General features: G+C 44.7%; 1 protein-coding gene across 3 annotated transcripts in view; it reads left to right on the forward strand.

Moving 5' to 3' along the window:
• Positions 1-17146, forward strand: part of JCAD (junctional cadherin 5 associated) — an 89204-nt gene that overhangs the window by 60630 nt on the left and 11428 nt on the right. For all 3 annotated transcript variants that reach the window (XM_048511278.1, XM_048511279.1, XM_048511277.1), the window contains exon 2: positions 16007-16364. In XM_048511278.1, the coding sequence (XP_048367235.1) occupies positions 16066-16364 (299 nt within the window). In that variant the 5' untranslated portion in view covers positions 16007-16065. The remainder of the gene's footprint in view (positions 1-16006; positions 16365-17146) is intronic.

Consider the following 17146-nt stretch of genomic DNA (forward strand, 5'->3'; position numbering starts at 1 on the left):
TCCATGGCTGTTTTTCTAGGACAGTGGTGGCAAACCTATGTCACGGTTGCCAGAGGTGGCACTCAGAGCCCTCTCTGTGGGCATGCGTGCACAGAGTTCGTCATGTGGGGGGGAAATTGCCCCCCCCCACACACAAACATCTAGGCTGCCCTGGGCTGCTGGACTTGATGTGCGTGCACCTCAGTGAGCATGGAGGACTCGGCTGGCAGGCCTGGTGCCTGTGCTCCAGGTGGCTGCTGCCTGGGAGGGGGGCGGGCAGAGATGGCAGAGAGGCGCAGAGCGGCGCATGTGGGACTTGCTGGAGTCTACACCAGGCTGGCCCCTGCTTGAGGGGGTTATTCAGGTTAAATTGCCACATTGGCACTTTGCGATAAATAAGTGGGTTTGGGGTTGCAATTTGGGCACTCAGTCTCAAAAAGGTTCACCATCACTGTTCTAGGAGCTCAGCATAAGGAGTGTTTAAGTGCAAATATGGTTCTTCAGAAAATCCTATGACAACGGCAACATATTTATAACATCAGAGGGATCAGTGTCATCCTCATTTCATAGTTGTGAAACCTGGGTTTTACCTTCCCAGTCTCTCTTTATGTAACTTCAACACAAGTGGGCGTGTTGCCTTAACTGGATCATATCTTTAAGATCCTCTATCTTGCGTCTCTTTGCTTAGTGAAAAATATTTTAAGTAGCTGGAGTTTATCATTCTGCAAGTCTGAGGAATCGGATTATTTCTGGGCTTGTCTTGCTGTATCTCGTTGACAGAAGGGAAAAGAACCTGTCTGGCTCTAGGGCGAACTTTAAAACTCTATTTTTAATTAAAATAATTAAAACATTTATATAACAGAACCGCAACTCTTAATCAACAACAAAAGCATACATATCATAAATAACAACAACAATAAAACAATGAATAATACACACACAGGGGGTCCCAAATACAATAATATCAAGTCTCTGAAATACAGTTACTACTTTGAAAGAGATCCACTAATGGTGTAGAAGTGAATTTAGACCAGAATTGATGACCCTCCCAGGTTCGATCTGTCCCATCCAAGTTGTGTCTCCTCTTCTTTCCCTCTTCTTTTCACCAATTGTGGTTGATAGGTCTGGCTTCTGTTCCTCTCCCAACTACCTCTAGGTGCTTCCTTTTTGGCCCTGTCTGACTTCTCCAGCTTCAGTTTGGTATTGCCCTGCATGAACTTTCTTTAGGCTTTCCCTCACAGGTTCTTTGGGAGCTCTGTACGGTTATTAGCATTTAGAAAACACTCACAACCCCTCTGCAGAGGCTTGCTAGAGGTGGTTCAAAAGGTTTAAAAAGCAATCGAATTACACCAATCCTATACCATCTGCACTGGCTGCCGATTGAGTTCTGGATTATGTTTAAAGTGTTGGTTTTGACCTTCAAAGCCGTTTGCGGTCTCGGACCTGCATACCTGAGGGACCGCCTCTCCCCATATTGCCCCAGTAGGCCCCTCCGCTCCTTGGAGGAGGACCTACTCGTGATCCCTGGCCCAAAAATTATCAGGCTAGCCTCGACGAGGGGCAGGGCCTTTTCAGCCCTGGCCCCTACCTGGTGGAACAGGCTCCCTAGGGAGATCAGGGCCCTGCGGGACTTACAGAGTTTCCGCAGGGCCTGCAAGATGGACCTGTTCCACCAGGCGTTTGGCCAGCCTGGTTAAAAATACATCTACCATGTCATCTGGCCTCCCGTGGGCACAAGGGGGGGGGGTTAGGGGGGTAGCCAGGCGCCATCCACATTTTTAAATGGGTTCTATTTTTATGTAATTAATAGTTAAATTATGTTTTAATGTTTTAACCTTGTTGTAAACCACCCTGAGCCCTCAGGGGGAGGGTGGTATATAAAATTAATAAATGAAATGAAAACAATGAAAACAACCACCAAAGCAATGACCAATATCAGAATACGCCATTGACATGTCAAGCAATTCATCTTGGTGATCATCTTGCAGCTGTGTGTATGTTTGTAAAATGCCCTCAAGTCACAGCTGCCTAAGGCGACCCCTTATGGAGTTTTCAAGGAAAGACATAGCCTTCCTCTGGTATTCCAGCAAGTCTAGTATTCCTTGGTTGTCTCCCATGCAGTTACTAACCAGGGCTGACCCTACTTAGCTTTCAAGATCAGACTAGCCTGGTTCATGCAGCTGTGTGGTGTCCTCTAGTGTTTGGCCTAACCCCTTTACAGAATTTGTGACCTCCCTTGGCCCCAATCAAGGAGAGGTGGGATATGGTCAGCTCTGCTCTCTGTTGGTTATTGCAAGCCAGGGCTTGTGTTCGAGGAAGATAAGTAGAGAAGCCTGCCATTATTTTAATTTAGTTAGTTAGTTTTTATCCCGGTCATCTTCCCTTCCATTCATGATTCTCCCTTCCTCTGTTTCATCCTCACCACAACTTAGTCTAAAAAACTTGGTCTAAAAAGAATGACTTTCCAAAGGTTACTTAGTATGGTTCATGACAAGCAGGGATTTGAACCAGGGTCTCTCAGCACTAACCACTACACAACATTGGCCAGATGCTCACAGATCTGGTCATCCTGGCTAAGTTGATATTTTTCTGCATAGTAGGTTGTCTTGGGACAATCAAGGTGTGATTTAAAATATGTTGAGCAGGGAAATTGGGTTGCTTAAGCCCATAGTATCTTAAGTACCCTGAAGGCAGAGCAGAGGTGGGATCCAGCAGGTTCTCACAGGCTCCCGAGAGTAGGTTACTAATTATTTGTGTGTGCCAAGAGGGGGTTACTAATTGGTGATTTTGCCACGTGATTTTTGCCTTCGTTACGCCCCTCCTCTCAGCAGTAGCGCGCAGAACTTGAAGCAGTCTAGCAGGAGGTGCACCGGCGTGCGTGGCAGCCTGCGCCTGCGTGCATTCGTTTCCCACTCAAGGACCGGCGCAGCGGCTGCATCCTTGCCACAGTCCCGCCCAGGAATGCCCTGCCCCCGGAATGCCCCGCCATGCCCCCGTTGTGCCACGCCCAGCCCCATTGGCGCTATACCACAGTTTAAATCCCACCACCATGGGAACCTGTTACTAAAATTTTTGGATCCCACCACTGAGGCAGAGATTTGGATCAGGGGGACATTCCCAATTCTTCATGCACATTCCTTGCATATACCTAATTTTAGGTTGGAACAGGGAAGAAACATGGAATTCACTGTAGAGGGAAAGACTGATCTAGTCTGATGGAAAACAGTATTTAAAGTGAATGGATGAGGAGGAAGTGGCCTGACACTTTGGAGAACTTATTTGGGGGTTGGTTCACTTCTGGATGGTTGGATCGAATCACTTTGAAAGGCGCCGCAGCCAGGCACACAAACAGGTCTTGAAACCTGGTAACTTTTCTGTTCACGGTCTCTGAGTCTGTCCTGTTGATTTGACGGCAAAGCAAATTCTGTCGGTGGTTGTATTACACCAATCCAAATCAAAACAATCCTTCCCTCCCTGACCCCCTCTAAAGGTTGTGTGAATCAGCCCAGAGGCTTTTGAAAGAAAGCAAAATATTTATTTGTGTGAAGGATGTGCTCAGAATATCCTCCCACAAGTGTATATGATCTCTGCTTCTTCACCCAGTTGGTAATCTGTTTCAGCTCTGTCTACATCCCAGCCATCTAATGCCTTTGAAAGACATCCGGAAAGTATTTGTTTAGGTCTCTTCTCCTCCAAACATCCACTTAAATCCCAGCCTGAATGGCGGATCAATCCTGCTGTGGTTAGTAGAATGCTAATGTGTACGTTCCTTTTGATCAGAGAATCTAGGCTTTGTAACTCGTGTTACTTCTCGTCTCAAAGAAGTGAGTACTTCATGATGGATCCTTTATTAAATTCTTGTACTTTATGAGTAAAGTGCCAGTATTCTTGTTTGCAGCTTGCAAAAAACAGGAGTGAACTTTTCAAGTGCTTGTTGGGGGAGAAATGCAATCTAGGTATTTCCATTAGTTCTCAAAGGCTTAGAAGAATTTGCAAGTTCCACTAGTGTTAATGGGCACTGTTGTACTTTAGAAATGACTGCACCTCCACTACCTTGCCTATTGTGCTTTTGTTGTGCTATAGCAATCAACTGCAACTGGACATTTCTACGTAGATGAGAAAATCCTAGGGCAAATAATTGAAGCAGCGCAAGAGCCAGTGCTGAGTACGGACAGCCAACCCAGCAGTGACTGGAGCAGTCGAGAACGTTGCTTCAGCAAGCATGTTTAGTATGGGAGGAACAGGGTCAATATATCTTCCTAGAGTTGGTGGTTGGCAGCAAGTTCTGCCTCTGAGACTGCAGCCCTCAAGCGTGCTTACTAGGCAGTAAATTCCATTGAACTCTATTCATTATAAGTCTTGTACTGTCTGTAGTGTTATCGGTGCAGGTCCTCTTGTGTGTGTAAAATGCCATCAAGTCACACCAACTTATGGCAAACCCAGAGGGTTTTTAAAGGAAGAGACCTATAGTTTGCCCTTGCCTTCCTTTGCATAGTAATGCTTGAATTCTTTGGTGGTCTCCCATCCAGTTACTAACTGGCTGATTGGCTTGCTGCTGAGATCTAAGGACATCGGGCTAGCCTGGGCCATCCAGGTCAGGGCACAGGTCCTTTTAGGAATGTGGAAAGGAGACACCTCACAAGTCCTTCCTCTGACTTTCTGTAGCATCTTAAAAGCTTGCTTGGCAAGAAGACCCCATTCACTAGTTTCCCCCATTTCCCTCAATTTCCTTTAAAGGCTGTACGTTCACACTGTCAGTGTTTAAGCACATGCTGGCAACACATTTTCTTTGAACCAGCTCCTGATGTAGCCAGGGTGACTTCCTGCAATGAAAATAGCCTTGCCTCACTTCCTTTCGGCCCATGGAAATAGAGACTGCTGCTCCAGGAAGCCAGCAAGAAGCAGAACTTCTGTAGTAGTCACTGAAGGAACCCCCCCCCCCCGCCCCATTTGAAGGCACCTGCAGCTTTCATTTAGTCATCATGCAAAGAAAATGAAATTAGAAATACCTGGAAAAAAATGAAGCTTTGTGGGGTATGTGGAGGAAGCCCCCCTGAGTGATTTTGTTTCGATCAGATCTTCTTGTATTGTTTTCCTTGTTGTTATTTTGCCATACAGAAGCTTCCCGAAGGCACTTTCTTGGCAGTACGAACGCCTGGTACATATTGTCGAAAGCTTTCACGGCTGGAATCACTGGGGTGCTGTGTGGTTTGCAGGCTGTATGGCCGGGTTCCAGTAGCATTTTCTCCTGACGTTTTGCCCGCATCTGAAGATACCAGTCACAGATGCAGGCGAAACGTCAGGAGAAAATGCTGCGGCAACATGGCCACACAACCCAGAAAACCCACAACGCCTTAAAGCCTGGTATGATTGGTTTGGTGGGTTGTAGTGCCGTGGAAGCTTGCTGAGTGACCTTGATCCCGTCACGTATTCTCAGCCTCGATCCTGGCAAGTATTTGAATGGGAGACCTCCAAGGAAGACCTGGGTCGTGATGCAGAGCCAGGCAAGGCCAGGTCATCTCTGAACATCTCTTGCCTGGAAAACCCTACAGGAGTTGTTATCACTCAGCAGTGGCAAAAACAATGTGGGTATGCTGAGTCATATGTTTACACTGCAGTCAGCGATACCCTGTTTCCCTGAATATAAGACATCCCCAGAAAATAAGACGTAGTAGAGGTTTTGCTGAAGTGAGAAATATAAGGCATCCCCCAAAAGTAAGACGTAGCAAAGTTTTTGTTTGGAAGCATGCCCGTCGACCAGAACGCCAGAGCATGCAGCTGTGGAGCGGAAAAATAAGACATCCCCTGGAAATAAGACATAGCGCATCTTTGGGAGCAAAAATTAATATAAGACACTGTCTTATTTTCGGGGAAACACGGTAGTAATCAGAAGCTGTGAATGGGAGGTTGTTCGTGGAGGGAAGGTGCGGTGCCCCTGCCAAGCACTGGAGGAGCCCGTGGCATCTTCAGTGTGGAATGCCAGTGTCCTTCCTCCTTCTCCTCCTCCTCTGCAGGAACCAACTTGGACTGTTCTCCCAATGGGAATGCCAGGCACTGTCACCTCTGCCAGCTGCAGGAGTGTTTGAAAACCCCACTGAAATGGATGGTGAAGCTGAAGGCTTCATTTTCCAAGTGGGCAGAGGTTAGAAATGGTTAAGTTTTTTCTCCTGACATTTTTTCTCTCTCTTTTTTTTCATGGGATCTTTAAATGAAAAACAAATGCCCAGACCGTGCTTTGAAAGCCCTTTCCAGATGTTTTTGCAGGATGTTGGGCTGCTGGGGTGGAGGGAGATGAGCAAGGGCTTGGACAAGGATGCCAAGTTGGGTTTGTGGGGTGGGGGATGAATAAGAAGAAAAGTGTTAGCAGGGAGTGCTGAGGGTGTGGAGAGAAAGTGAGTGGGATGGGAGCTAGCCACAGCCTTTCTGCAAAAAAAGGAGATGAGCTAATGGGTTGAATTGAACAGCAGAGAAGGTGACTCAGCTAGGCAGGGGAAGCAGATGGGAATTCAAAGCGGCTCTATTTTGGAGGGTTATGGAGCGGGTAGTCCATTTGGGAGCTGTCGTTCAAAGGCTGCTGAATGACTCAACCTGAGCCAGTGCTCACGACTTTGAAACACCCTGGAATCCTTGCAAAACCAACCAATGTGGCGCAGTGGTTAAGAGCAGGTGCACTCTAACCTGGAGAACCAGGTTTGATTCCCCACTCTGCCACTTGAGCTGTGGAGGCTTATCTGGTGAACTAGATTGGCTTGTGCGCTCCAACACATGCCAGCTGGGTGACCTTGGGCTAGTCACAGTTCTTCTGAACTCTCTCAGCCCCACCTACCTCACAGGGTGGTTGTTGGGGGGGGGAAGGAAAAGTAGATTGTAAGCCCCTTTGAGTCTCCTTACAGGAGGGATGGGGGGATAGAAATCCAAACTCTTCTTCTTTTGGGTGCTGTGTGGTTTCCGGGCTGTATGGCCGTGTTCTAGCAGCATTCTCTCCTGACGTTTCGCCTGCATCTGTGTCTGGCATCTAACGATTCTTAGCAGAGGTGGATTCCAACAATGCGAGCACAGCTTTCTTTTGCCCCCTGGATTTTGCGCTTGAAGAAGTATCGTAGATCCATAGAGTTGGAAGAGACCCCAAGGACCATCAAGTCCAACCCCCTGCAATGCAGGAACACATAATCAAAGCACTAGTGATAGGAGTGGTACAAAGTAAAGTCTGACTCCTGAAACTCATGCTGGAATAACTGTGGCTAGTGTAAGATGGCACTGCAAATAATGGGTCTCCCCTAGGGCTTTCTTCGTTGGGTGTATGGGATTCATCACCCTCCGTCTACTAGGAGTTTCATCTCACATTGATGCCAATGTAGTGAGTCCTGGTTGTGGGTGTTCATATAATGCTTGATTCAGAGCTCTCAAACCACAGGCTATCCTTTTACTGTTAATGGAGTGGGGCTGGGGGGGTGGGTCAAAAACTTTCATTCCAGGGTGGGATTTTTTTGTTTTTTGTTAAATGGTATTGGCTACAGTTGACTTATTTTTTTAAAAAAAAATCCCACATCTTCTTCTTCTTCTTCCCCTGTCCTTCCAATAATATTTTTGTTGTGTGAAAAATGAGAAGGTGGCGCTTGCGGATAGAAGTTACATTGTTTTCATTATGTTCCCAGTTATTTATGCAGCTCCAGGGGCATATCAATGCGGAAGGTTCGTGGGCCGTGCATTATAAATTAATGTTCTGTTCTTTCACTTCAAAGAGTTGGAAAGAAATCTCATGTTGCTTGCCTTCAGCTGGGATGGAAAGAAGAAATGTAGGACATGAAGTAGCAATTTGGACTGAACACCTTCCCATGAGGAGGGATCCTACTTTGATTCCCAAAGATAGGCTTTGTGTTTAATTCTGCATCAGAGAGAAGTTGGTTCTGCAATCTGGAAAAGCACACAAGTAGCATTTTTAAAGTTCTGATCTGGGCCTGTCTGATGAGGGTGTGGTTGAAAGATTTCCATGGAACATACTGTTTATTTTTGTTGAGTTTCATGGAAGCAGAAGAAAGTTGGAAATAACTGTCAGTAAAGGAATTGGGTTTATTTTGTTTCCCCGAGTCGCAAGATGGTTGATACAAAGCATTAAGCTTTTGCCCTGTGGCTGTTGCAGCCGCCAGTCCTTTTCTAAAGTATCACTAAGACCTAAGAGCAGTGCTCAAACAAATTTCAAAAGGAAATTACAAAGCAGTTTGCTAAACTGGAGATAATGCACAAGTTCAGAACAATTGACTCCTTCCCCAGGCTGAATGAAATACAGGATTTTTATATCATTACAGGTGCTAATTTTCTGCCCCAAAGCATTTCTCCTGTGCTCTAATCAAACTGATAACAATATTCATTGTACCTTTGCATCCTTTACAAGCATTCTTTGCAACATTCCTCCCACCTTCTGACTAGGATGAAAGGACCCAAATCTCTATTTCTACTCTACCGTGTCTGACGATAGCAGCTTTGACTCTCAAAAGTTTATCCTGTGAAATTCTCGATGTCTCTAAGGACTCAAGTCTAATTATTCTACTGCAGGCCAACATGTGAAGTCCATAAGAGTAACTTACTCTTTTGCTATAGACAGTTTTACTAAATCAGGGGTCTGCAACCCACGGCTCCGGAGCTGCATGCGGGTCTTTCAGCCTTATACTGCGGCTCCGCATGGCCTGGAGGTTGGAGAGTAGGATGGGCGTGTCCCTCTAGGAAAGGTGAGTGGAGGGGCCAAACTAGAGGCGGCACTGTGTGGAGCCACCTCTCCGGCTCGGTAGATCTTTGGGGCCGTGGAAAACGGGTCCAAATGGCTCTTTGGGTGGTAAGGGTTGCTGACTCCTGTACTAAATGGTACAAGTTTACATTGGTACAGGTATCAGTAGATGCATTGTTTCCTCACCTTCCCACAGAGTTTTCCCCCACTTCTTCTGCCAAGTGGAGTTGAACACATCACTTGTATACATGTTTGATTTCACTTTACATACTAGGTTGGAGCAGGAAAAACCACACCCTGTTTTTTTAAAAGCTGTTGCGCTTTTTCTGTTTTTTTTCCCTGCCCTTTTTCTGTTTGTTCATCATCCGCTTTAGTTTCCTTAGGATGATCCTCAGGAATAACACTGTTGCAGAATGGATCATTTGATACAGGGATGGGAGAACGAGCACCAGGGATCAATCTGATTATCTCTTCTGATTCTGATGAACGTTGTGATGGTTCCTGTGGTGCTTGTGGAAGAACAGATGCTTGGGTTGTCATATGTGATGAGCCACGTCCACTCCATATGCACACAGTATCCTCCATGGAATAGACTGGCATGTCAGAAAACTGGGTCATGGGGAAGCAGTTTTAAAGAATACAGTGTGTTGGGATGAATGATGCAGCAAAGAAATTTTGCAGTTGAGGACAGTGAGCATTTTGTTGGATGTTCTTCTCCAGGCATCTCATTTTTTGCTCACATAGAAGAAGAGTTTGGATTTATACCCCACCACTCTCTCCTGTAAGGAGACCCAAGGTGGCTCACAAACTCCTTTCCTCCCCCCACAACAGACACCTTGTGAGGTGGGTGAGGCTGAGAGAGTTCTGAAGAACTGTGACTAACCCAAGGTCACTCAGCTGAAATGTAGGAGTGCAGAAAGCCATCTGGTTCATCAGGTAAACCTCTACCACTCAGGTGGAGGAGTGAAGGATCAAACCCGGTTCTCCAGATTAGAATCGACCTGCTCTTAACCACTATGTCATGCTAGTCGAGAAGTGAGCAGTTGCCAGAAATTTATAAGTTGAGTGCTGCTCTAATAGATTTACCTTCAGTATCATGCCTGACTGCACTCTTCTTGGCATTCGGCCTGGTGAAGCTGGGTGCAAACTATGCATTCCTTCAGTCCAGAACACCTCCTCTTAAAAATGTCATATTATGGTGCAGAAGAACCAGCGTGGTGGGGCACCTAAGAGTGGCAGACTCTAATCTGAAGAACAGGGTTTTATTCCCTGGTCTTCCCCATGAGCAGTGGACTCTAATCTGGAGAACCAGGTTCAATTCTCCACTTCTCCATATGAATCCTGCTGGTGACCTTGGCTAGTCACAGTTCCCACAGAACTCTCTCAGCCCCACCCACCTCTCAAGGTGTACGTTGTAGGGAGGGGAAGAGAAGACAGTTGTAAGCTGCTTTGAGACTCCTTAGAAGCAGAGCAAAGCAAGGTATAAAAACCAACTCTTCTTCTTCAGATGATGCTGTCTTCCACTAAGTCAGAGGATTGATTCAAGTACATCATAGTCTTCTGTGGGATCTCAAATGCAGAAGGATCTTTCCACATGCTTGATGCTTTCACTAGAGGTGACCACGGACTTAGTCTGAGACCATCTGCATAAAAAACATGGACTCTGCTGAATGTGCCTATTTATGCGTGTTATTATGGTGTGGTGAAGGAAGAAAGATCAGTAAGAAGAAGGTGATCTCATTGTTTCCTCTCTCCCATTTTTTGACAAAGCCATGCGAGCAAGTCTTCTAATGTAAGCACGTCTGACGGTGCTTGGAGAGAGCCCAAGAGGGTCTGGCTCGTGTTTCCACTGATCCACAGCGCTAGTCTGGCTAAATTTTGACAAGTCGGAAACTCTGGGGAGATAACAAGCATCCTGAGGAAGCGAAATCTATCTGACATCTGTGATGTCATTGGCAAGCAAAACAAAGGAGCTCCGGGAAAGCATGTTGGCTTCCAGGATTTTTACTGCTGCGTTGAGTTAGGAGGTCTGCATATTCAATTTCTGGTGGGAAGAGTATTTTGAAAGGCAGACGTGGCTGACTGTAAGCCCTTTGCTTCTTGGATGGCGTTCACTTTTAACGGAGTGCCTTAATTACTTGAAAGTAAAGTCATAAACTGTGGAAAGGGGTGCACAAGATCCAGTGATCTTTCAGCAAAATATACTGATGGGTGGGATCTTCCCTTCCCCCAGCCCTCCTTTCTGACTGGCTTGTTTCCAGCATCTATCTGATACCTGTTAATTTACCAATGTACTTTGATGGCTCACACAAAGGAACAAGTTTGTGTCATCTTTCTGTTGCCAGCGAGGCTGCCAATTCAGCCCAGTGGCAACAGGGTTTCCACATTGCAGATTTCCGTAATGTTTCCTGGTCCTCGAGCACAGCCATCGCCCCTCCCTGACCCCCTAAGCTGTTGAGCTAGCATCTTCCACTAATTTTAGAAATATCAACTGACCAAAATTGCCCATAAGCAGGCAATTCAGTATGTGACAGATAGTCCTTCCATCACTTGATACAGGCCAATGTAATTTCATTTACACCATAATTGAGACAGCTAATATTATTGGTCTCATTTTCACATTGCTTATATAGCAACTTCGTGATCAGAAAAGACACAACTGGCCCTGTTCAGGACAAAATTCTGGTCAGGGGATCCAGTTGTCAAGAGATCGATCATTTTGTTGAAGTCTTCCCAAATGACTGTAGAAATTAGACTTGAAAAATAAGAAGTTGGTATGCTTGTCACTTCCTCATTTTCAGTTCTTAATGCATTTGCTATCTGCTCTTTGGGCCTAATTCTTCATCGGATGCAATTTCTTTTGATAAAAATAACTGAGCTAAGATGGTTCTAATGTATAAAAGCCAGGTCCGCAGTTTGAAAAGGCTCATCTTGGCCTCTAATGTTCAGAAGATATGCATTGTACTAAAATTGATGGTTAGTTTATCCCTCTGTCCTTTGCAGCCTGTAGACCAGCAAGAGTGGCAGTTTTTGTGAAAGATAACTGTGTGTGTTTTAGGGAGAGGGTCATATGTCACTTCTACTGAGGTTGCTACCTGTATGCATTCTCTGCTTTTAACATTGCCTTGCATGTGTGCATGAAGAACGCTGTAATTTTATATATTTTAATGATGTCAATTATTTTAATTTTATTGTTATTGTTATATTGTTTTGTAATATTTGTTGTTCACCGCCCAGAGCCCTTAGGGAATGGGACGGTTTATAAATGCAATAATAAATAAATAAATAAATAAAGATCCCACTCTGCTTATACCAAGGTCAAATGTAACTGGTATAGATGCCCATATTTACTCAAAAGCAAAGGGTTGAATGTAAGCTGTTTGTCTTAAATTACTGTTCATAACTAATTCATATACAAATTTAAGACTGTCCTTTCTTTTTTACAGCTCATGTAAGGGAAAAACTCATCTTCCTTTCACGTAATAGGATTATCTTGATTTCAAAGGGCTGAAACTAGGTTTTGACTCTATTAATGTATGTTGTATCTTGTGGAAATAGATGTATGTTGGTTTTAAAAAAACCAAATAAACCCCATTGATTGTCTGGTGTAATCCTATGCTTTGTCATTTCTGCTGAGAATAGGAACAGGGAGAGGCATATCCCCTGTGGTTATTCTTTTATGAAATTTTGTGGCAGCATATCCTACTTGTTAGTACTTTAAATAAACAGATTTAACTGCCATGTTTTAACTGTCATTCTCCCCCTTCTTCAAGACACTTATAGTTCTCTGAGCAGGATATGGATTTCACAGAGAATTCTTGGTTTCTATTCTAAAGTAGAGTTCCCAGTGTCTCCTTGTGGTAAATAGCAGAAATGAATGCTGCTATTAACATTATTATGCATTCATATTCCATCCCATATGTTGTTATAGTAATGCTAATGACTGTTGATGTACTTCAGGGTTTATATTCATGTTGCCTATTTGGAACCAAGCATATTTTCAGATGTCACAATTTTGTATTCATGATGGGCATGAATCTGGTTAACAGTTAAACTTCTGTGTGCTGTCTTTCCCTCTCTCATAGAGATTTCAGCTGACTCCAGTTAGTGTGTTTCTCACAAACCATACCTTTAGTGAAGCTTCATATTTACAAGATTGTTGTACTATTGTACTATTCTGATATTCTATTGATGCTCTGAAAACAGTGAGCTAATGGCAGGAAAACGGATGTTGCTCATGCACCGCCTTGATCATTAGTCTACGTATAACTATCAAAAATGCATTTCTTCCTTGCATCTGTGACCTGTCAAATGCCATGCTGTTGTTTACAATAGTCATAGTAGATCTTCCTTGAAAAGGGTGAATTGTTCTAGCAACCAGCTGCTCCATGTTCTGTGCTTACGTGCTCCTCACACAATCCCAGGTGTTTCTGCTAAAAAAAAAAATTGAGAATGGAATATAAATGATGGTGGCTGAAGCCAACCTCCCCTTCTGTTTGAAAATGGTCTCAAATGATGCACTTCCCATACTGCTTCCTTTCATGAAAGCGATTCCTGTCTTTTGTTAATGCAACTTCTGTTTATTTCACCAACCCACCTGAGGGAAGAAATTATAGAACCTGGATTTGTTAGTGGGGAGGTATGTGGCAAAAAACAAACTAGGGATGCTCCCTACACACTGCCCTCTGCTTCTAAATGGGGGGTGGGGGGAGGGAGAGGAATGGGCAGAAGGCAAAATGAAAAAAAATAATTTCACAAATAACATCCAGACTCTCTAATTACCTATAACCATTCTCGAGTAAAAAATAAAATACAGGTGAAGAATCAAATCAGAACACACATATGTTAAACTCAAACGTAAGAAGAAGAAGAAGAAGAGTTGGATTTATACCCCCTTTCTCTCCTGTAGAGACTCAAAGGGGCTTACAATCTCCCTTCCTCCCTCACATCAAACACTTTGAGAAGTAGGTGAATCTGCGAGAGCTCTGAAGAACTGTGACTAGCCCAAGGTCACCCAGCTGGCATGTGTTGGAGTGCACAAGCTAATCTAGCCCACCAGATAAGCCTCCACAGCTCAAGCAGCAGAGTGGGGAATCAAACCCGTTCTCTAGATTAGAGTGCACCTGCTCTTAACCACTATACCACGCTTAGGCAACACAACTTAAAGTGTGAACCCATGAAGGGAGTCTTCTATTCCCTCTCTGAGGCCTTATACTCTCATTTTTGTTGCTGCAGCTTAGCTGGCTCTGGGTGCGAGTGCTGCTTCAGATCCCTGAACGCTGCAGCTCTCTCAGGGCGCCTTCTCCGGCATTTCTGTTATCTGCCCCAAGACCCAAGTGACTTCCCTTTCCCCTTAGAACTCCCTCTTTCTCCCTCAGAACCCTCTTTTTCCACAGAGCTTATCTTCTTCTTTAGCACCCTCCTATGGCTCCCTCTCAGGGACAAAATACCTCCCCCCTAAATACTGATAGAGAGCCAAACCCTAAGGGTTGCACTAGGTATCTGGCAGTTCACAATGGTATAGTTCTATACTTGTGGAGATTAAGTATAGCTTACTCTGTCTCAGGGCAATGGCTCCCAATGTAGAGTATGTGTACCCCTGGGGATACATGCCAGAGTGTGTGGAGGTACGCAAAAAATACATAATGGGTTTGCTAATATGGGTTTTAGGGAAATGGGTTGCCAAGGGGTACGCAAGTGAAAAAAAAGTTGGGAACCACTCTCTTGGGGATTGTTTTGGCCAGATGGGAGAGGGAAGCTTTTCCCAATCTAGTAAATCACATCATAAGATATGACTGAGATGTTTACTGCCTTTAGTTACACACAAGAAGTTGGGAAGAGAGTTGCCTTGCCAGTGTGTCTTTTGAGTCCTTTTCAGACATCACATTTTCGTTGCTCCGATCTCACATAGCATGGGAGAGTTGTACACAATCTTCCCAATGTGCGTGGTCATTGTTTTATAGGCATAGGGCAAAGCATCTGTTTTCACGCTTCAGTACAAGTGAATGCATGCCTGCAACAAACTGGACGTTCAAGTTGTGTGTACTGAAATTGGGAAACACATGCATTGCCCTGTTAAGACAAAATGGCTATTGAGAGCATCACATCTGTCATAATATTCCCGTACGTGTGATGGCGGGGTCAAAAAAGTAATAACTTGATAGGGCTTGTGTAATTTTGAGGAGTGGGATGGAGTTCTGACAGATTCAGTAGGTGGAGCTCATTGACATTGGGGTGCCAACTGAGTGTGTTAATGTCTAAGTGTGATGCGAGAAATCTACGATCAGGATGCTATGCTTTTGACTTTTTAAAAACTTCAGAGTGGTTTTTTGTTTACAGAAAAAGTCTCCGGGAAGTGTGTGTGTGTGTGTGTGTTTTTTAAACAAAATCCTCCCCTCCTCTGCTGGTTCTACAGTACAATCCTATGCAGCAGTGGCGTAGGAGGTTAAGAGCTCATGTATCTAATCTGGAGGAACCGGGTTTGAGTCCCAGCTCTGCCACCTGAGCTGTGGAGGCTTATCTGGGGAATTCAGATTAGCCTGTACACTTCCACACACGCCAGCTGGGTGACCTTGGGCTAGTCACAGCTTCTCAGAGCTCTCTCAGCCCCACCCACCTCACAGGGTGTTTGTTGTGAGGGGGAAAGGGCAAAGAGATTGTAAGCCCCTTTGAGTCTCCTGCAGGAGAGAAAGGGGGGATATAAATCCAAACTCCTCCTCCTCCTCCTCCTCCTCCTCCTCCTCCTCCTCCTCCTCTTCTTCTTCTTCTTCTTCTTCTTCTTCTTCTTCTTCTTCAAGCCCACTGATTTTGTTGAGCTGAGATCGACGTAACTCTGCATAGGATCGTACTATAACTCTCTCCCTTCTTCCTTTTCCAGTTGTTGTTAACTTCATGAGGGATAATAGTATAATCTCATTTTGATCATTGACAATCTCTTTACCTCATGAAGCAGCTTCAGGAGGTGAAGTGGGAGGTGATCGATTGTAGAAAATCCTGATTGCACGTGATTACTACAAAGTACACAACAAATTGTGGAAAGCTCTGATCATGGATCCCTCCCAGTCATTTTCTTGGTCTAACTTACAGGGTGGTGGTTGTGAGGATAAAATGGAGGAAGGGAAAATGATCTTATAAATACTTTGGATCTTCATTAGGGAGAAAAGTAGGGTATACACAGCTAAATAAAATTACTGCACTATAAGTAATGCAAGATCTACTATGATTCTCTGAAATCTCCACATACAGTTATGAGGTGAAGAAATTAGTTTTTCCTCACTTACAAAGCCCTTTTACTTCTTCTTTCAGTGATGGCCCCAGCTCAGGAGAACTTCTGGGGTCAGAGGAGTTAATGAAGCCCCTGCAACATGTTCAGTGTTGAGGACCTCCTGATTTCTCATGGATACAAATTGTCTAAAACTCCTTCTAGTTTGTATGAGGACCGATGTGATGGGTATCAACATGAAGTTGTGGAGAGGAGGTCAGCTCATGGAACACTGAATGGATTTCCAACCAACTCTGGATCCTATGCTTGTGCAAAGAAAGCGGCCACAAAAAGCTACCTGAATGACAATGAAAGTAGTTATATCAGCAAAGGGCAGCAATCTGGCCCCAGTTACCAGAAGGACTTCCGGAGTCTGGCCAAAATTCATGCTTCAGAAGGAAGGTAAGTGTCTCAGGTTTTTTTCTCTGTTTTATATTCAGACACGTTTAGCTTTCCACCATCCTTTGTTTTATGTATGACTGTATTCTGACATCAGTCTTCACAAACGATATGCTGTCCTTCGGTCCTTTTCTAAAGCCCATCTTTGTATATTGCCTGAATCAAAATACAGCTGGAAATGCTAGAAAGCGCCTCTTAATCAATTTCCCCGCTGTTTTAAAATAATCAGTCTGTGATTATCTGTCTGGGACCAACACAATGTGTATGTAAAGTGCCACTGAGTTGCAGCCATCATGTTGCAGCTAACTCAGAACTTGGTTCCTCAGGACTTGGTCTTGTCTCCTATGTTACTCAACATCTATATGAAGCTGCTGGGGGAGGTCATCAGAGGATACGGCATGGGGTGTCACCAGTATGTGGATGACACCCAACTGTTTCTCTTGGTTCCATCTACATCAGGTGAAGCTGCCCGAGTGCTGGATTGCTGCCTGGTGGTTGTCATGAATTGTATAAGGGTCAATAAATTATATTGAATTCCAATAAGGCAGAGGTGCTCTGTGTGCCAAGCTCCCGAGTCCCGGGAATCGAAGGACACCTGGCACTGATTCTACCCCAGAAAAAACAGGTGTGGAATCTTGGGGTCTTCCTGGTTGGGGTGCTGTCTGCAAACCCATGTGGCAGTGATGACCAGGAGGGCCCATCAACATGGCTGGCTTGTGCACCAGCTCCTCTTTTTCTTGGACTGGGGTGACTTGGCCACAGTTCTCCATGCTCTGGTAACTGCC

Source organism: Sphaerodactylus townsendi, linkage group LG11, assembly GCF_021028975.2.
Source record: "Sphaerodactylus townsendi isolate TG3544 linkage group LG11, MPM_Stown_v2.3, whole genome shotgun sequence".
In the NCBI taxonomy this organism is placed as follows: Eukaryota; Metazoa; Chordata; class Lepidosauria; order Squamata; family Sphaerodactylidae; genus Sphaerodactylus; species Sphaerodactylus townsendi.